We start from the raw sequence: 21,271 nt of genomic DNA on the forward strand, positions 1-21,271 counted from the left end.
ATTTATTATAAGGGGGAGAGAATATAATACCCCATATGTTCTTAAGTGCCACGTGTCTTGTTATTGGTAATTAGAACCAAGGAGGTCGAAAAATAAGCTAGCATGTTATAGAATAAGATCGTATTTCAGCGGGTAATCAAGGTAAGCTCGTTGTTTTGATATTCAGTTGGATGAATTTGACGGAAATTGGATTCGAAAAGTTAAGATTTTGAGCGGTTTAATCGTTTTGATGAATTTGAGTTCGATTTTGACGTTTCAAGCTTGCTTTGTGTTGTTTTGGGTTTTATACTCGTTCCGGTAGTGGAATTGGAGGTTTTAGTAGGTCAGAATTAGCCCGGAAGTGGAAAAGTCGGACTGTGTGCAGCAGAATGGAGCTTTGCAGGGGTATAGCCACTGTGTGCGGGCCCAAAAAAGGCCTGTGCGGGCACATAATTCCTATGAAAGGGACTGTGCGGGCACACAGGGGGTCTGTGCGGGCGCACAGTCTGCAGTGCCACCGCGCTGAGATTTATTTGATGTTTATTCAATGGCTTAACCTTGTATCGACTCTCGGACTACGAAAACATGAGATTTGGACATTGAACATGTCAAACATGATTAGGGTTTCGAGTGGACGTCGATATGCATGTGAATTTTTGTTTACTAAGTAAACCTATAACTCGTGTCGAGTTATGTATCAATAGTCGATGAGATCGGGAAGAATTGTATCGATGTCTATCGAGTAGTTTAGGGTTAGACGGGTTATGTTAACAGTTATGTTGTGTCTTGCGTCTAGAGATGTTTCTAGAATAGGATTATTATGTGATATATGTTTTGAATCCTGTATAGATCCAATGAGACAACCACCAGCTGGATCTAGAGCTCAAGGAGCGTGATCGGTGTGGTGTTGTATTGCTTGTTGTGTTTTGTGGATAAGCGTTACTTGTGAGCTTATATATTTACTTTTGACTATTTAAATGTGCATTGTTTAATCGCAAATGTTTTGAATGAAATGCATATGATTTGAAAGTAATATAGATCCAGTGGAACATGCTTTCCTATTGGGCATGAATAGGGTTGCGTAATCACCAGTGACGATATAAATTCTTATCACTCTGAAATATAAAGTGGGATTCTGTATATTAGACAGGAGGTTGAACTTGGTGGAACTAGCCTGAGACCCATGTCTAGTGAGTTGAACTCGGTAGAAATATCTCGGGACTAAAACTTTAGGTTTAAAGAAATGACATGAGTTAACTCGGTTGAATTATCCCAGGACTATATCATATAATATTAGTTAACTAGCTCGTACTATCCCAGGACTATATCATTTGGATCGATCGACAAATATCTTATAAGGTGGACATGATACGAATGAAAAATTGAAATAGATTTTTGGTACTAAGGTTTCAAACAGAATCAGTATTTGGGTGCATACGAATAAATTGTTTACTACACTTGTTTTTTTATTTTATAAATGCTTAATTGCAAACTATATGAACTCACTCAGTATATCTGACCCGTGGATTTCAAACATTTCAGGTGAATAGTTTTTGAAGCGATAGACTTCTATCCTTGTTCCAAAAGTGTGTATTTAGAAGCATGTAAAGAAACAGTGCTTTACTTCTTAGCGCTGCAATAATCCGTAGAAATCAGACCTTGTATGATGTTTCGTGTCAAACAGTTTCGTATTGTATACTCTGATATGCCTATATAGTTTATAAAATGCGCTTTTAACCGTTTGTATGTCAATCGTCCAAGACGATTGGACTTGGTTGTATAATTATATTGTATGTTTAATCGGGGCAATGCTGGATACGTAGTGTTGTGTTGTAAGACCCTGGTTTCCATGTTTTCATGATGTTGGTTTTCAGAAACTTATTTTGTATATATGATTGTATCGTTTAAATAAATTTTTCGAAAACGCTTTATGCATAATGTATTGATTATTTGATTCACGAAAAGTTTTTAGTAGTGTTAGGCTTGCTACGGGTTTCAGAACTATCATTTTCATTCCCTAGCGCCGGTCGCGATCCATTGATTTGGGTCGTGACACTCTACCACGATCACAAACATTCCATCATCGACGAAACAATGAAGCTACGAACAAGATGAAAGAACTAACAAATAAATGAAATAGCAAACAATGGACGAACGACGGTAGTAGAAACAACGATGGTGAACCAAACGAACGACATAAAGTGGAAGCAGCGGAGACCTAATAGAACCAGACGAACAACAAAGGACAGCATGGAGGTGAAGGACGACGTGGTTAGATTTAGGTTGAAGAAGATGAAGAATTACAGGGACAACATGAAAATGAAGGACGACAAAAGACAAGTTAGATTTTGGTGGTTTAATTAGGCTAGTTAATTAGGTTAATTAGGATTTTAGTTTAAAATTTTAATTAAGGTTATAATTAGGGTTAATTAGGTGTAATTATGTATTTCATTCTATTTTTTGTTAAAGGAACATTTTTGATACAATTTGCCTTAGTTGTGGGTTGTTTTGACCATTTTGTTTGAAGAATGAACTTTGTTTTGCCTTTCGTGTTAAGTTGAGGGGTGAATTGACCCTTTGTTCAAAGAAAAAAGAAATTAGAACGCAGCACGTGGGATGTGCTAATCCGTGTGGCAGAATCCGTTTTCCTCCCAAATCCCACCGTCTCTGTCTGTTAATTAAAAACACCGGACAAATCCTCATTGAATACGTCGCCGTTTTAATCCACTGTCAGGCCGCTTCCCGATCCCGGCAATTCAACTCAACTGAACTCAACAGCGCCCCTCTTCAGCCAATACACAGAGAGCTGTATCAAATAATTGAGACTGAAGTAGGATGATCTGACGGTAGGGACGATGAGGAGGAGGAATGGAGTGAGTTGGTAAGTGCGAGTGAGATCGATCGAGTTGTTGTGGCTGAAAATCGATGGCGTCAAAAGTGATATACGAAGGATGGATGGTGAGGTACGGGAGAAGGAAGATCGGGAGATCGTTCATTCACATGCGCTACTTTGTGCTCGAATCCAGACTCCTCGCGTACTACAAGAGGAAGCCTCAGGACAACCAGCTTCCTATCAAGACCATGCTCATCGACGGCAATTGTCGCGTCGAGGATCGCGGCTTGAAGACTCATCACGGCCATGTAAGCGGATGCTTTTCTTTAATGTTCTTGTTTATTGAAATTTAAATCATGTCGCCGTTTACTTTGCAGATGGTCTATGTTCTCTCTGTTTATCACAAGAAAGAAAAGTATCATAGAATTACAGTGAGTTACTTCTCTTCACTTTCCTATTCTCATCTGTTCATTACATTTCAGCTGTATGTTCTGTGCTGCTGAAACTTCACAATTGTACTATTCTTTTTCTGTGCTTCATTGTGTCATTTCTGTTCCAGATGGCCGCTTTTAACATCCAGGAAGCACTGTTATGGAAGGAGAAAATTGAGTTTGTCATTGATCAGGTTTCTTTTCCATCTCATAATACCCTTTTCGCCTGTCTCCGATGCACTCGATTTTGTAATCTCATGTCTTCTTGAATTTGGTAGAACTTACTGTGTGGTATATGTGCAGCATCAGGAGTCTCAAGTTGTAAATGGTAACAAGTATATCTCTTTTGAATACAAATCTGGAATGGATAATGGCAGGACTGCTTCCTCGTCAGAGCATGAGAGTCAGTGAGTGTCCTTTCAACTTTTCTTTTTACTTTGCTGGCATCACAAATACATGTTAAGGTAATAAAACTGTTGTTCACGCTTCACCCAACTGCTCGAGTTATATGACATGGTATCGCTTCCTATGTGAAAATTCTGGAGTTCGATCATTGACAATCTCCATTTGGTTAATTACAAACATTTTATACTTCATTCATTAATTACTTGAGCTATTGCTGGATGTAGCTTTATTGATTATCTTAACTGCTGCCAAAATCTCAGATAAAACCAATATGATCTTTCCTAATTCGTTGATGGTTCACAGGTTCAGTGCCCAAGAGGATGAAGATGATTCTAATCCAAATTTGTTACGGAGAACTACCATTGGGAATGGTTCGTAAAGTATTTTTCATGGAACGCCAATTATGTTTCTCTGGTTTATTGCTTAGTCTCATCATTTTCATGTCTGGCAGGTCCTCCTGATTCGGTTTTAGACTGGACACGAGAAGTTGATTCAGAATTGTCAAGTCAGAATGCCAACAATCAAGCATTTTCTAGAAAGCATTGGCGTCTCCTACAGTGCCAAAATGGTTATCTTTTGTCATTTAATGTAATAGTTGGCAGTTTACTATGTGATAAAATCTGGTGATGTAACTATATTCAGAATAAGCTACACTACTGGTTGTGTTAGAGTGGCAAATGCAAATCACAGTAACATGGATTTTATTTGTTCTTTATCTGTATATGGCAGGACTCCGCATTTTTGAAGAGCTTGTCGAAGTTGATTACCTTGTAAGGGAAATATATACTATATTTTGCTTCATTTGAGTGAGCTGATGTTGCTGTTCATTAACTACTATCGATCATTATCATTTATTGTATTGTCACTGCAGCCAAGGAGCTGTAGCAGAGCGATGAAGGCTGTGGGGGTTGTTGAGGCTACATGTGAAGAAATATTTGAACTTGTTATGAGCATGGATGGAACACGGTTTGAGTAGGTGTTTTCCTTTTTCAACTGAGGATTGCATGGTTCTCCTAGAAGTATTGTTGTATCCGACAAAATTTTGTTGTTTGTGGTGGCTTTTATGCATATGTGAATTTTTGATGTCTGCATGCCCATCAATTTTTGACATTGAGCTTGGTTAGGAACTAAATAAATTCATTATTTTAGATCTCTTGGTCTTGGACTCATTATGGAAGTAGCTTAACAAACCTGAACACATAATTAGAAGTCAAACGGTTTTAGAAATCTCTAAGTTGGGCATGAAATGAGGATCCCAACTTTTCCCTTATATGGCATTTTTTATGAAGCAGGGTGGCTTACCCTTGAAACTCTCTTCAGCTTTAGATTATGTTGCTATTTTGGATTGTTTTAGATTATAAAACTATGTGTTGAAGCCTCACGAACAGCTTGAACTATTGGATGAATTGGTAATTTATCATGGTATTAGGGCCTCTATGATCGAAAGGCTTAGAATTCGATTCTTGACAAGCCCCATTTGGTTAATTGAAATATTTGAGCACTTGTGCGCTTGTTTGTTCACATTTTAAGTCTTATGGGCATTTGCATGCACTTGCAGAGTGTGTTAAGATAATAAAACTATTGTTTAATCCTCACTCAACAACTTAAGTTATTTGGTTATGTAACATGGTTAAGTATTTGAACGTAGTTTTTGTTTGTGCTTTATTCATATACCTATTTGCATGTTAGCTGCTCGCAAGTTGTGTTCGTTATAAGCATTCTACTATCACAATTTTTGAATTATCTTTGCTTCTTGTGAAAAGGGATATTTTGCTTATTTAAGATCTCAGCCTTTTCCCAAAGCTGACATATTTGGCGGTGATGGCAATCCTTTTGGTTAACTTTTGCCGCTAGACCCATGTCTTATATAATTTTCCGATTCACTGTCCACTGATAGCACACTAAATTCTTTTTTTTTGTAACTAAATCAGATCTGGTGCAATTATTTTTCTGTGCCTTGGAATTTTCAATTTAAGTTGGCTGTTTCTCTGGTATCTATAAAAGGAGGATATAGATTGTTCAAATGTGTTTGCTATGTATGCATAGTAATGTCTATGTGCTGTAGTTGGCGTTAGCAATGTGTCCACAGCAGTTCTCAATTCCACATCTTGACTGCATTTACTAGGAATATTTAATTACATGCTTAAGAATATTTAATTTCTGCAATTAATACTTGAAGAATTGTGATATGGTTTCTTTATTTTTCTTTTTCTGTATCTTTTCCCTTTATTATACTTACTAAATCCATTTCATCTTATTTCAATTGCTTGTGCAGGTGGGATTGCAGTTTTCAGTATGGAAGTTTAGTTGAAGAGGTAGATGGCCATACAGCAATACTCTATCATAGACTTCAGCTAGACTGGTTTCCAACGTAAAACTCTATCATATGAATCATTATTTTTATTTTATAGTGTATCAGACAGACCTCATTGGGGTCTGGAAGTTCTTAATCTATAGTGTATTGGAATGCAGGTTGAGAGAACAATATATCATGATCTGTGACATTGCAAGTTGTATTAAAATATGGTCCAAAATAATGTTATGGCAAGAAATATGAGATTTAAATCAAGAACCTGATGATATATCAACATAGAAACTTTTTAAACTACTGACAGTTCACAGCTAATAATGTGTTTGGTTCAAATGAATTCCATAAAATTTTGCGTAATTCATTTAGAAATGAATAAAATTGTGTTTGGTTTACTTGAGTACTTCATGTTCTGTAGAAATGGTCATGTTTATATTTCAAATGAATTCTATGGTAGAATTGAAATAAACAAAGGATATGTCATTCACGAAATTGTTTCTTGTTGACTAAAGTTTGAAGTTCACCGTTGTGTTTACACGAATGTATGATTAAATTTGCATCACAATATTACTAGACATGATTGTCTTTAAGCTATTCCATAGAGTTGACCTATATGAGTAATTTCAACTTCTTCATTGTTCCTTGCAAAAATCATCAACTCTCCTGGAAATTTCTCTTGTTTGCTTATTGGTGTTTTTGTTATTGTTCTTGAAAATTGAAATTTAATTTCCATTGCCCATATCATTTATTTGCAGGTTCGTATGGCCCCGTGACCTTTGCTATGTTAGATATTGGCGGCGAAATGATGATGGCAGTTATGGTAAATAGTTTTGCTAACATTTTCTATTGATTTTTCACTTTTAGAAGCTTCAAAAATTTATTTGTGTTATGCAGTTGTGTTATTTCGTTCCAGAGAGCATGAGAATTGTGGTCCACAACCTGGTTGTGTGCGTGCACATGTTGAGAGTAGGTCTCACTTTGGCTCCTTTTGATTTATGTATAGTATCATAGGATGAACATTTGTATTTACAGTTTCTGCTGCATTCTGATTTCTCAAGGTGGCGGATACAACATTTCTCCGTTAAAACCTCGGAATGGGAGACCTAGAACGCAGGTACAACATCTTATGCAGATTGATCTGAAAGGATGGGGTGTAGGTTATGTTTCATCGTTTCAACAACATTGTCTTCTTCAGATGTTAAATAGTGTTGCTGGTATGTTACTTCTCTAAAGATTAAACATGTTACTAAAATTTCAACTCTGGAGTTTCTGGTGGAATCAATGTAACTGGAACTTGCTTAATTTTATTGAAACTACCTTGTCGATCTCATACGCTGAACCATATTTTCTTCTGTTAGGAAGATCGGTAATAGACAACATTGTTAAACTTGTGATTTTGGCTAGAATTGGCTGAGGGTCATCGAATTCCAAAATCAATTCGTAAAATGATAAGATTTTAGAAATTGAGAAATTAACCTCCAAAAATATTATTATTTTTCTGATCTAATATAGATTAGCATAAATTTACTTAGTTACTCATAATAGCGAAATTACAATTTAAAATGTAAATTTTGGCTTGCATAATTTGTACTTTCAAGTGTTTTGTTTTTATTTACTAATTACTTTTCTACTCTATACATCATTAAATCTACAACGGGAACGTTTCTTCTTTAGAATTGCGTTGCTTAATCTGGAAGCATAAACCATTTCCTCTCTGGCCTCCCAAAATAATTTTGTGTATATTTTGTTATTCTTTTATTACATTCTAATTAAATCTTAAGTAACTTTTATCAAAAAAATTACTTTTTTCAAATAAAGAAGAAAAGTTATGTATGTAACTATTAGCATATGTAAACTGATAATTTATATTTTTCATTTATGTAGAAAGATAAATTTGAAAAATATCAAATTTAAATTTAAAATTTATACACAAAAATATTGTTTTCTTTTTCTAATAAAACTGTTAAAATATTCTTTTGGACTGTTAATAGGCTAAAAGAAAATTATTTTGGCATTTAAAATTCAGTAAATAATCCAAATTTTAGAATCCAAAAATAAAACTTGTAAATTTGTAAACTCATAAAATTGATCGATTTTAATGTTTTATAGAGTCTAGAATCCGGAATTACTAAATTTTCAATTTATATATAAGGTAACTCGTATGATTGATTTTGAAGTATAAACTCCTAAACTATACGAGTCAACTCATGATGTTAACAATAATGGGAGCAGGCTTTGCTGTTGAAGAGCATCAAGGCCAATAGGACAATTGACTATTAGAAATTTGATCTTTGTTCTTTTATCAAGGTTCATTTAGCCTATTCGAGTCTTTAATAGCTTAGTTACATTTGTAGTATGTTTCTTGTTTACTTTATCTTTCTGTTCCATTTTACGGCAGGACTGCGTGAATGGTTTTCCCAAACTGATGAAAGGGGTGCTCCTCCTAGAATCCCAGTTATGGTCAATATGGCCTCCGCTTCTGTTTCTTCAAGGAAAAATTCTAAGCTGCAAGAATCTTCTGTTCATCAAATAAGTGCTGCTAGTAGAAACTCCACCGTCATGGATGAATACTCAGACGAGGATGAAGAGTATCAAATAGCTGAGGAAGAACAAGAGGTTCGTGATATTTGCGCCTTTTCCATATCTCTATAGTTGTTCCAAACAAGGGTTTCATTTGATCATAGATTATTTAATTTCTATACTTCAGGCGTATCAATCTAATAATGCAAATGAGAATGATGCGAAGAGAACAGGTGGCTATGCCTTTCCAGTTTGGATTTGTTTCTAGTTTTATTGGATTGCCAGTCATGTAATCAAAAGCTTTCACTATGCAGCCTTGGAAGAAGAGCAAGTTGAACCAATTGACTTGTCTTGTTTCTCGGGAAATTTGCGTCGTGATGACCGTGATAAGAGCCGTGACTGCTGGCGAATTTCTGATGGTAACAACTTCAGAGTTCGTAGCAAGCGTTTTTGCTATGACAAATCAAAGGTTGTTAGATTGTCTTGTTCCTTTTGCCTTTAGTTATGCACATCTTGAACCTTTGAGCATGTTAGGCTTACTCATCTACATTATATGGAAAATGCATATGAAGATCCCTGCTGGAAAACATTTGATGGATCTAGTTGCCGTTGATTGGTTCAAAGACACAAAAAGAATGGACCATGTAGCTAGGCGTCAAGGTTGTGCAGCACAAGTAAGAAACTTTTCTGTTGCTCACTTTCTCTTTCCATTGGCCGATTGTGTACTCTGAAAGTCCTTTTCTTAATTTATCATTTACATGCTGTTATTTTTTTTCCTTTTCTGTATTGGGTCAAAGAAAGATGCTAGTTGTAGGCTACTATCATTTCTAGACACACATATTCAAACCTAAGCAGCCTTATTTTGTAGAGCATTGGTGCAATGTGCATTTTTATTTTTTGATATTTTTTTTTTATCAAAAATCCCATGGTTTTGAAACCCCCCATAGTTTGTTTGTGCTAGATCAGTAATGTAATTGTGTTTAAGGAATCACAGTAGACAATTTCTTACTGTAATAAATATGTCGGAATATTGCAAGGGATATTTTTCCATATCACATTATCTCAAGTTTTAGATCAAAGTAATCCATGGATACAAATAGTTCATGGGAGAAAATTGAGTTATTTGGATCCTGGAGGATTGATAGGACAAACCACTAGTTCTCAATTATATGTATATTGGCCACTTGCTAAATAAATCTTTACTTGATAGTGTTAAATATGCAGTTGACTTGTGTCACTGATTCAGTAAATTTTCAAATATCTTTATGTGATTCAGTACATCAGCTTTCAGAGAGCTGACAAGTCTGTTAGCTAGTTCCAACTATTTTAATTTAATTATTTTTTGGAATGATAAGAGCGTCATTCATTATTGCTGCAGGTGGCTTCGGAGAAAGGCCTTTTCTCTGTGGTTTTTAATCTGCAAGTAAGCTTGTTTTTTTCATTTGAGAAGCACGGATTACGATGTCATTTGGAGGTCGGGAAAATAAGTTTTATACTCTTTGCAGGTACCTGCCTCAACACATTACAGTATGGTTTTTTATTTTGTAACAAAGGAATTAGTGCCGGGGTCCCTCTTGCAACGATTTGTTGACGGTGATGATGAATTCCGCAATAGCAGGTTTAAGCTTATTCCGTCAGTTCCAAAGGTATCTTTTTTGGACTGTTTGTGCTTGAAAGTGTTTATGTCAGGGTTTTGGTTGTAGCTAACATATTTTGTACTATAGAAGGAATTCACAAACATTCACAGATGTGTGTGAGTTTTTTCCTTTTTCCCCTAGGAATCCACTGATCTACTACTTTCTGAAATTTTGAATACTTGGCTTTAAAAGAATTGTGCCTCATTGACTAATTTGTTCCTTTTGCGTAATCATACAGGGGTCGTGGATTGTGCGGCAGAGTGTTGGAAGCACTCCTTGTTTACTGGGAAAAGCAGTTGATTGTACTTATATCCGCGGTCCCAAGTACTTAGAAGTACAGCCTTCTAGATATTTTTAAGACCTAATATTACCTGACCTTGTTAATTCAGTTTAACATGGTTTACAATTCTGTAGGTTGATGTTGATATTGGCTCTTCAACTGTTGCTAATGGAGTTCTGGGGCTTGTTATTGGTGTAATTACATCTTTGGTAGTTGACATGTCTTTCCTTGTACAGGTAAGCAATTATTTTGTCACTTAGATCCAAGTTTTAATATTTACAGTTCTTGAAATTGGACAAAGGATGTAACCTACTGAAATTACTAGAAATTTTTCCACAGTTTGATGACACTAGTCTAATATGGTCCGGGCTATGTGCTGATGTCGGTTGTACTAACTACATAGTAATAGCCACGTCCACTGATCTTTGATTAAAATTTGAAAGTGTTTTTTCATTTTTACTGCCTCAATTGTTTGACCTGGATATCACAATGAAAGATATTTTTCAAGTTGTTTTATAATAACTTAGAATGAGTTTTAAGGGAAACACATTAGGAAGCTCGTTAGATCATTTAAATTTTTGCTCAAAAGAATTAGTTTAAAAAGTTTTAGCTGATGATAAAAAGTAAAGTTTTTTGGTTGTATAAGTCCTGCAATTCTACATAAGCATTTGATAATTCACAAGTGCTATACCCAGTTCAATAATGCGTTTCTTTCAGTTTTCTTACCTGCTCTATGCCATTTTTCTTTCTCTATATCAGTTGGCAAATAAAAATAACTTCATGAGACGCTGCAATCTAAAATTAGTTAATTATTTAATTGCATTTAAGTATTAACAAAGCTAAAAACCCTGCTGGGCATCTAATTCGTAGAGTGGTTAATGGAATTTTGGAACCTTGATTTATTTGTTTTTTGTATTATTTTATTGGAAGTACCTTCAAAATGAGAGACTTGTCATGGTAGTTTAATTTAATATCGATTTGTACATTGACACATGCTTAGGCTGTGATGAATGTTTTGGTTTTATGTAAATGTTCTCGTCTTTTTTTCAGGCAAATACTGTAGAAGAATTACCAGAGCGATTGATTGGTGCAGTTCGCGTTTCTCACATAGAGCTGTCATCAGCCATAGTTCCGAAACTGGATATAGATCCGTCGTGATGAACAAAAAACCTTTGATCTCAATTGTTTTTACGCAAAAATCATTTGTTTACTTATGATCCCATTGCTTGTAGTATCATTTAGTAGACTGATTCCGAGATAGAATTTTGCTTAAAAATTGTGGTGGTTTCTGCATTTTGGGATCCAAGTGTTACTTGTGGTATTGGAATATGGTAAGAGGTTCTACAGGAAAGCAAAGAACACAGGAGAGAAAAAGAACAGTGGAAGCATCAGGACTTGAGTATCAATTTCCTCACTAAATTTGCACGCAATAGACAATTAAGATCAAATATTTTTTTTATTTATTAGTTTCATGAACTTGTAAATTTTTTTATCAATTAGAAATGTATTAATTTTAAAGCAATTAAATTTAATTGATTAGAAATTTAAATTAATTACTAAAAAAATTAAATAATTGTTTATCGTTCGCAAATTTAGAGGTAAATTGAAATTTAAGGGGTGGTATAAATTTTGTGGATAAGTGTTCGGCAATAGGGCAGAGGCAGATGAATGATGGCAAAGAGGAAATGGTGATGGTCCTAATGGATCATGTTTTAAGTGAAAATTAAATATACTCCTACAGAATTTCTATTTGCAAGCGTACTTAATTTTTCAACTTTTTTTTTTTTAAATATGCTCTTCTCTTATCATTTTCTCACCATATATTTTTCTTCAAACGAAGGATCACTTTACCCTTGAACTTGGCATAAAATACTAAAAACGTTCAAATTAGAAAAACCAGATCATTTTTACTCTAAGTTTGGTAAAACCGGTTCAAACACTCGTATGTTGATGTGACACCTTAATTGAGAGTGAGATTCTAAATTTAAAATAATTAACTCTAATTAACTCTAATTAGCTCTAATTAATTTAATCTAATTAAACATTTAACCCTAATTAATCTAATTTAATTAAATGTTTAATTTAAATTTTAAAAACGATAAATCCATCGGGTTTTTTTTTGCACCACCACCGCCACTATCCCTCTTCCTCCACCTCCACCAACCACCACCCAAAACCCATCAATCACCGCTCAAACCCATCAATAACCCCCCAAAACACCACCCGCCACCACCCAATACACCAGCGACAACTGCTGAGGGGCGAACTGAGTTCGTCTCTACTGAGAGACGAACTTGGTTCGTCTCTCTGACGAACTTAGTTCGTCTCCGTTGGAGACAAACCTATCTGGGTTCGTCTTCAACGGAGACAAAGTTCTTCGTCTCTGACAGAGACGAAGAGCTTTTTCAGAGACGAACTCATCTCTCTCAGAGATGGCGAGCTTCGTCTCTCATAGAGACAACGAGTTTTGTCTCTCACAGACGACGTTAAGCATATGCCTGAAAAAATTTCTGGCAGCTGCTCATCAAAATTAAAAAAATTGATTTTTTTTTAAAAGTATAAAAAAGTCCTCTATATTTTTAGTTAATATAATTTTGATATGTAGGATTTTAAAATTAAATTGTTTTTTTTTAAATTATTATAGACTAATTTATACAATATTAAGAAAATTAGGATTATTTTAAACCTTTTGCCATCAAAAACCACTTAGGAAAAAAACCACCACCAAAACCGGAGAGTGCGTTACACTCTCTTGAGTGAGAGTGGGGAGGAAGTTAGTACCAATTTTGTCAAATTCAGGATAAAAGTGACCCACTTTTCTCAATTTGGACGTTTTTAATATTTTGTGCCAAATTCAGGAGGTAAAGTGATTCTTCGTTCATTTTTCTTCCTTCAACATAATCAATTCTTCTTCTTGTCTTTATATCATCTTTTCTTTATTTTTATAATCAAATAATTTGTCACTATTATTCCTTTCTTACCTGATTTGAATTTTAATTACAATCTCTATATAAAATATTTTAAATCTACATTTTCTATGATAAGATCGTTCATTCATTTTTCTTTCCCTGATATGGACAGCTAAAAAATGATATTTTTTGCTTTCATTTATGCATAAACTTTCAGTCAAAGTTTGTTAAAGTATGACTTTTCAAATGACCATTATAATTAAAAGTTAATATCGGTAATCAACTTCAAGGTCCGGAAACAAGTTAAGGTGGCTACCACCTTGATAGTAGAGGGAGCTAGCGTTAATAATTAGGGGCAGTTGCTGGAGGCACTCGCCAAATTAGACGTGGATTTGAAGCCGATGCCGCGACCCTCTTATGGCAAGCCATATCCCGATTGGGTAGACAAATTGTGACCGTTTTTTAGAGGGTATAAAGTACCGGAGTTTAATCTGTTTTCAGGAGAAGAAAAGAGTCAGTCTACAGAGGAGCATGTGGCCTGATTTTCAGCTCAATGCGGGGAAGCGAGAGCCCATGACTTCTGGAAGCTGCGCCTATTTGCCAATTCCTTGACCAAAACGGCTTTCACTTGGTACTTCCATATCGCTCCAAACTCAATCGGTTCATGGAAGGACTTGGAAACCAAATTACACGAAGAGTTCTATCTGGCACCACCAGACGTCACTCGGGCCGATTTAGCAATAATTTCTCAGCTTCCAAGTGAGACGGTGGAGAAGTACATAGGCTGCTTCCGTAACCTGAGAACGAGATGCATGACTCAGATATCTGAAGCTGACTGTGTGCCGAATGTTATATGAGGAATGCATTTTAATATGAGAGAACATTTCGAAGGACATAGGTTCTGAGACTTGTTCGAGTTGACTAACAGGGTGACTGGATGTGAGAGATTGCTACAAGAGAAAGAACAAAGGAATGGTTCGTTTAAAGGGACTTATTATCGTGACCAGCTGGACGTGGCATTGGTAACAAATAGTGAAGACGAGAACTTGGATGAATAGATTTGTGTGGCCGAATACTTGGGCAAGAAACCTACAGAATGCGTTGCATTGAAGAAACCAGGTTTCATAAAATAGAACAAAGTATCAGTCATACAAAAAGAATACTCATTTGATCTAACTAAGGCCGATGATATTTTCAATGCGTTGCTAAAAGACAGCCAAATCGCCTTGTCTGAAGGGCATACGATACCTCCCGTCGAAGAGTTAACTGGAAAAGATTATTGTATATACCACAACTCATGGAGGCACAGTACCAATAATTGTGTGGTGTTCGGAAATGTGATCTAAAAAGCTATAACAGATGGTAAGTTGTTGTTCTCGTCAAGGAAGGAGGCCGATGCGAAGTACATTTCCATAAACACCATTCAGCCCAATTTGGATAGGGTCCTGGGTAGTGGACAACTTACTGAGAAATGGAACCCAAAAAAGCCACGCTAAAAAGTAGAGGTTCACAGTACAAGAGATAATAGCCAGAAAGACAGGGGACAAAAAAGGAAAACGCCGATACCAGAATTTACCTGCCCTTCGTGCCAGAGTTATACCACCGTCCGCATAGAAGGGCGATTGAACCCGAAAACGTTTAAGCCGAGATCCTCAACGGAGAAGTGGCAGAAGCATGTTCCATAAAGGGACAATTACCGTATTCAAAATAATGTTTCGGCCAACTGGGGAGACCCCTCGCATGACGAAGACACAGAAGAGGAGAATATAAAGGCTGCGTCAGGAGTTACGAGCGTTGGAGATAACAAAAGAAGCGGGAGACCTGGATACAACCAACGCATAGAGTGGAGTTATCATTCAAAATCGGCTCTCAAGCAATGTGGCACAGATATTTCATGAGCCCAAGAAGCCAATATTTGATACGTTAGGATCTGAAAACACCAACACCCTCGATAAGAAAAATCACCTTTCGACGAGACCCGCATCGCCTGTCAGGAAAGTGTGCAAAATCTGGTTGAAAAAGAAGAGACAAGAAGGACTTGCAACTTGCCCATCTCGCGATGGTAAAATTCGTGACAACATTATAGAATATGTGAAACAAGTGAAACCATTGTCCTACAGAGATGTGTTGATAACTGACTCAGAGGAGAAGTAAAAGGTCAACATCTCGGAAAAACGAGACTTAATGGTGTTCACTAAGAATGGACAGCTAAAGGCATGGGTCCCGAAGTCTAACGAGCATAAGGTCCAGGTAGTGACATTACCAGAATCATTTCATAGCAAACCTGGTCAAAAGGTTATCTTGATGGCGATGTGATTATTCCGGATGAAAATAGTGCTGATTCTACGGCAGTAGTATCATTAAGCAAACCACCTGCAAGAATGACTATACATATCAGGCCGCTGTACATTAAAGCCGATGCGAATAAGGTGCCGATCAGTAGAGTGTTGATTGATAATGGCGCTGGAGTAAACATTCTTCCCTCACGAATGCTTAAGAAACTCTGTATTGATAGACAACAGTCGGAACCAGCGGACGTCTATATTACCGATTTTGCGGGAGGAGAAAGTCCAGCTGAGGGGGTACATCACCCTAAAACTAAGAATAGGCCGAGTGGAAATGGAAGAAGGTTTCTTCGTCGTCAACGCTCGAAGAAAATATAATGCTTTACTCGGCCGAGATTTGATCCATTCTAATATGTGCATTCCATCCACCATGCATCAAATGTTAATTTTATGGAGGGAAGATGGAACTACTGAAATCGTCCAGGGCAATCCTAGCCTATTTGGAGAAGACAGTAATGTGCTGGAAGCGATGATGTACGATGATCAAGTACGAAATATCCAATCGTTGAGCCATAAAGGGGAAACCAATACTGCCAGAATTTTTGTCAACGCAGATTGGCCTGTTTCCATGACCCTCGTGGGCAACAGACGATCAACTATCCTTCAACAATCTGATGATTAGAAGACATATAGAGCTGAGGGATAAAGTGCGTGAGTTGTCGCTTAGTCATGGTGTGTATTCGGCGGAGTGTATTAATGAAGACCAGAAGCAAGACCCTACGGGCACTATAAAAATTGCAGATCTCAAAATCGCATCAGGGAAGTTGGAAGATGATCCAGTGCATGTGCAATATGAGTTGCAAGAGGTCAATTTAGGGTATGAAGAATCTCCCAAGTCCATATGGATAAGTAAACACCTCAATGAAGCGTTCAAGGAGGAATTAATCACTCCATTACGTAAATACAGAGATTGTTTCGCTTGGTACTATGCGGAATTGCCAGGTCAAGTTAGTTGCCGAGCATAGGTTACCATTGAAAGATGGCTTCTGCCCATACAGACAACCGCCTTGGCGAATGTCCAAGGAGGTCGAAGAGCTTATTAGAGAGGAAATTAATCGGCTGAAGGAGGCACACTTCATTAGGGAAGCCAAATACACTGAGTGGCTGTCTAACATAGTGCCTGTAATGAAGAAAAAAGGCAAGTTGTGCGTCTGTCTTGACTTCCAAAATCTATATTTGGCTACGCCAAAAGATGAATATCCGATGCCAGTTGCCGATATGTTAATTGACAAGGCCGCCGGCCATACAGTACTTAGTTTTTTGGATGCTCATTCAGGATATAACCAAGTGCCAATACATGAAGCCGATGTTTCTAATACGGCTTTTAGATGTCAAGGACCGATTGGAGCTTATGAGTGGATAGTAATGCCTTTCGGTTTGAAGAATGCCGGCACTATATATCAAAGGACAATGAACAAGATGTTTAAAGGATTGGATTGCGTAGAAGTCTATATCGATGATGTTGTCGTCAAGTCTTCTACATACCAAGCACACCTGGCCGATCTCAAAAAGGGTTTGAATGAATTTAAACTAATGGTTTGAAGATGAACCCTTTGAAATGTGTGTTCAGGGTATCAGCAGGTAATATTTTGGGATTCTTGTTCATTAGCGGGGAGTAGAAGTAGACAAGAACAAAGCGAGAGCTATAATCGATGCTGAACCACCAAAGTCTAAAAAACAGCTCCAACGTTTAATCGGCCAAATCAATTTCCTCAGGCGATTCATATCCAACACCGCAGGCCGATCACGAAGTTGGAGTGTGCTGCTAAGAGGGAATAAGGCCGATCGTTTCGTATGGACGGTGGAAGAACAACAAGTATTTGACAAACTTAAGAGATACCTGGCCAAACCACCGGTTATGATGCCCACAAGACCGAATCAACCGTTGTTGCTCTATATCTTGGATGCACATTAGTCTTTAGGTTGCATGCTTGCTCAAGAGGACCAAGGAGTTGAAAGATCTGTATACTACTTAAGCAGATTGACCGATACCGAAGTCTGGTACTCGAACATCAAAAAGCTATGCCTATGCTTGTATTTCACTTGCTGTAAGTAGGGGTGAGCAAGAACCGGACCAAACCGAAAAACCGAACCAAACCAAACCCAACCGAACTTTGTTGTTTGGTTCGATTTTTCGGTGAAAACGGTTTGGTTAGGTTTTCACTTTAGGTAAAGTTTTGTGTTCGGTGTTCGGTTTGGTTTGGGTGTTTTGAAAACCGAACCGACCGAAAAACTGAATTAACCGAACTTTAATATAAAATGTATATATTTTTTAAAAATAATATACATATATACTTATATTTATATGTTTTTTGTCTTTATATCTTAATTATTGTTGATTATGAATTAATAATTGTTATTTAAATATATATGAAAGTTTATTAGACTCTAATTATTTAATATGACAATTAATTTTTAATATAATTTTTTTTAAAAATAGTGAAATTCGGTTTTAACCGAACCGTACTGAACCGAAATTTTGGTTTGGTTCGGTTTGGTTTTTTCACGTCCAAACTAAAAGTTCGGTTCAGTTCGGTTTGGGAATTTTTCAAACCGAAAACCGAAAAAATTCCAACCGATCTGAACCGACTGATGCTCACCCCTAGCTGTAAGTTGAGATACTACATGCTACTAGTTGTGGTGTATGTTCTTTCACAGACCGATATGATAATGTATATCTTATCCCGTCCTTATCTGAGGAATCGCCTTGGAAAATGGACAATGGCTATGTCTGAGTTCACGTTTTTATACGTTCCTCAGAAAGCAGTTAAGGGACAAGCTTTATCCGATTTCCTGGAAGATCACCCTTGGACCAACATCAAGGAAGAAATCGCCTATTTCGAGCGAAACTCTTGGAAATTATGGTTCGATGAATCAAGAACCAGTAAGGGAGCTGGAGATCGTATTGTTATCATATCACCAAATGGTTCTCAGTTTAAATATCGTATTCCTTGAATTTCACATGTACTAACAACCAAGCTGAGTATGAAGCGCTTATAATCGGGTTAGAGGTCATGATAGAGTTGGGGGCAAGAGCAATATAAGTTTGGGGAGATTCCATGCTAGTAAGCAATCAGGTGAAGGGAGAATATAAGTGCAAATTTGAATTGTTGGTTCGATACTGTAACAAGGCCAAACACCTCATCGGAGGTTTCTCTGAAACATGGCTTGAATATACGGACAGAGTAGAGAATATTGAAGCGAATGACTTAGCTCAACACGGAAGTGGATACAAGGTATGCCAAGATTCAGAGGCGATTCAGAGGGATTCTCAGAACCTGCGCATTGGGGGCATCAACTACGAGGTGACTCATACTGGGGGCAATGTATTTGAGGATGATCACTCTATATATCGGTTCGACCTAAGTACAGATTGGAGAGACAAATTAATTGCATGGTTCGAGTCACCAAATATGACAGACAGGAGGTTGAGGACATTGGCTCTCAATTATGTGGTGCTTAGTGGTGAGTTATACAAGAGAGGAAGTGATGGCTTACTCTTTAGGTGCATCGGCCCAAAAGAAGCAATATTGGTTATGTCCGAGGTACACAAAGTTATAGCAGGGGCACACCAGGCTGGCCCGAGGATGCGATGTTTGATCCATAAATACGGTTTTTATTAGCCGAATATGGACCAAGATTGCATAAGGTACTCAAAAGGTTGTGAAGCATGCACGAAGTGTGGCCCAGTACAACATGTTCCTGCCGAAACTTTACACTCTATCATCGAGCCTTGACCATATAGAGGATGGGCAATTGACTTTATTGGAAAATCTATCCACCATCTTCAAAAGAACATGTGTTTATCATAGTAGCCATAAATTATTATTCCAAGTGGGTTGAAGCAGTACCTTTGAAATCACCCAGCCAAGAAGCAGTGATAAAGTTCTTAAAAAAATATATAATCCTAAGGCATGGGTTGCCAGAGTCCATTACAACCGATCAAGGGACAGTGTTTACTAGAGGTGACATTGTTAGCTATGCTAGGGAGATGGGGTGCAAATTGATTCATTCTACCCCATACTATGCACATGCAAATGGCCAAGCCGAGACTACTAACAAGGCTCTCAAAGGTATCATCCAGAAAATGGTCGAAGAAAAACCAAGGTTGTGGCACACATTATTGATGGAAGCCGTGTGGGCTAATCGAACTAGTCAAAAATCGGCAACAAGGACTCCCCTTTTCGACTTGTTTACGCCTATGATGCGAAGCTGCCTATGGAATTGACCGTAGCATCTACAAGACGAAAAATGCAGCACGTCTTAACCAAAGACGATTATCACGAAAAAATTGTCTTAGAAGCGTTGAATCTTGATGAAGACAATCTATTGGCATTCGATCATCTCGAAGCTTAAAAAAGGCGGGTAGAGAAAGCTTACAATAAGCGATTAAAAGAGAAAAGGTTTGTGGTAGACCAACTAGTATGGAAGGTGATTTTACTAGTGGATCACAAGGTCGAGTCTCTCGGGAAATGGTCCTCTAATTTGGAAGGCCCTTTCAAAATTATACGAGTCTTGGGTAACGGAGCTTACATATTAGCGGATGTTGATGGGCGAGTCCACGATAGGGCGATTAATGCCCAGTTTTTGAAGAAGTATGTCCCTCTTTGCTGGGATGGGGTTGATCGAGCAATTTTTGAGAAATAATATGACAACAAAATGAATCAGCATCTTTGCCAATATTTTAGGTCAACATATCTTTTATTTGTATCGAAAAACCAGCCGATATCATTGTACTTGACATTATTAATAGAAATTCGGAAACTTGGTGATTTTTGTGAGTTGTCTTAAGTTGCCATTTTTTATACGTGTAATGTTTTGGAAAAATCAGCCGATATCATTGTAATTTACATTATTTATAATAATTTCGGAAACTTAGCCGATTTCTTGCGAATTATAAATCTTGTTATTTTATTGCATTAAGAACAAAAAGCGGGTTCATACAAAATCTCGCCTCATTCAAAAAAGTCAGGCTGATTCCAACATAGTACCAACATTACAACCAAAAATAGACCTTGTAATCGGCCAAAAAGAGTTCAAATCTATGTACAAATTAACCTAAATGGCTGAAGAGATTGCCCATTGTGCTTCTTATTTCGGAAAGGTGCTTCACTGCTTCCGAATATCGCTTCTCAGCACCTGCCAACTGTTTCTTCAGTTGAGCCTGACGATTCTTCAGGTTGGTCCCTTGGTCGATATACTCGTCTAGTTGTTTTTCCAAAGGAGCAACAATTTTCTCCTCGGCAGCAAGTTCAACCTGTATTGCTTCAATCTTCGACTTAAGTTCGTCCATCTTGGCAGGATGGGGGGAGAGTTGGTCTGAAGTCTTTTTGGCGTCAGTCCTTAAAGCGTCGAATCCATCGTCCAGCTTTCTTTTGGTCTCCAGCGATTCCTCACACGATGTCCTGGCGGGAGTTGTTTCGGCATAAAGCTTGGTTAGCTTGGGGAGATCCTGGACGACTTGAGCAATAGCATCTTTGGCTTGCTTTGCGACCTTGGTCTCGTCGTTGACCAAAAGGAGGGCTTTCAGTGATGTTTTTAAAGAAGTTGAATCTTCAGAGTTTCCCAAAACTTGGACTCCTTTGACCTTCATCGTCGCCATAGTCTTCAAGTGAGAAAAGACA

General features: G+C 37.3%; 1 protein-coding gene across 1 annotated transcript; it reads left to right on the forward strand.

Moving 5' to 3' along the window:
- The first annotated feature begins 2,601 nt into the window (after nt 1–2,601).
- LOC126681249 (protein ENHANCED DISEASE RESISTANCE 2-like) lies at nt 2,602–11,946 on the forward strand. The gene is made up of 21 exons (XM_050376743.1): nt 2,602–3,120; nt 3,190–3,243; nt 3,372–3,437; nt 3,547–3,650; nt 3,952–4,019; nt 4,100–4,216; nt 4,378–4,418; nt 4,520–4,620; nt 5,924–6,019; nt 6,712–6,776; nt 6,851–6,922; nt 7,015–7,170; nt 8,355–8,572; nt 8,664–8,709; nt 8,791–8,945; nt 9,049–9,150; nt 9,855–9,899; nt 9,982–10,122; nt 10,352–10,447; nt 10,528–10,629; nt 11,444–11,946. The coding sequence occupies exons 1-21, from the start codon at nt 2,905–2,907 to the stop codon at nt 11,549–11,551; spliced, it is 2,169 nt and encodes a 722-aa protein (XP_050232700.1). The 5' UTR covers nt 2,602–2,904; the 3' UTR covers nt 11,552–11,946.
- Nucleotides 11,947–21,271: the final 9,325 nt, after the last annotated feature.

This window comes from Mercurialis annua, linkage group LG5 (genome assembly GCF_937616625.2).
Source record: "Mercurialis annua linkage group LG5, ddMerAnnu1.2, whole genome shotgun sequence".
NCBI lineage: Eukaryota > Viridiplantae > Streptophyta > Magnoliopsida > Malpighiales > Euphorbiaceae > Mercurialis > Mercurialis annua.

Bases quoted from the DNA above. Each gene is read 5' to 3' on its own strand.
- LOC126681249 (XM_050376743.1), top strand. From the start codon at position 2,905: ATGGCGTCAAAAGTGATATACGAAGGATGGATGGTGAGGTACGGGAGA. The intron at 4,217-4,377 runs GTTATCTTTTGT...TGTATATGGCAG, and splicing joins TCTCCTACAGTGCCAAAATG to GACTCCGCATTTTTGAAGAG. The intron at 6,923-7,014 runs GTAGGTCTCACT...TGATTTCTCAAG, and splicing joins TGTGCGTGCACATGTTGAGA to GTGGCGGATACAACATTTCT.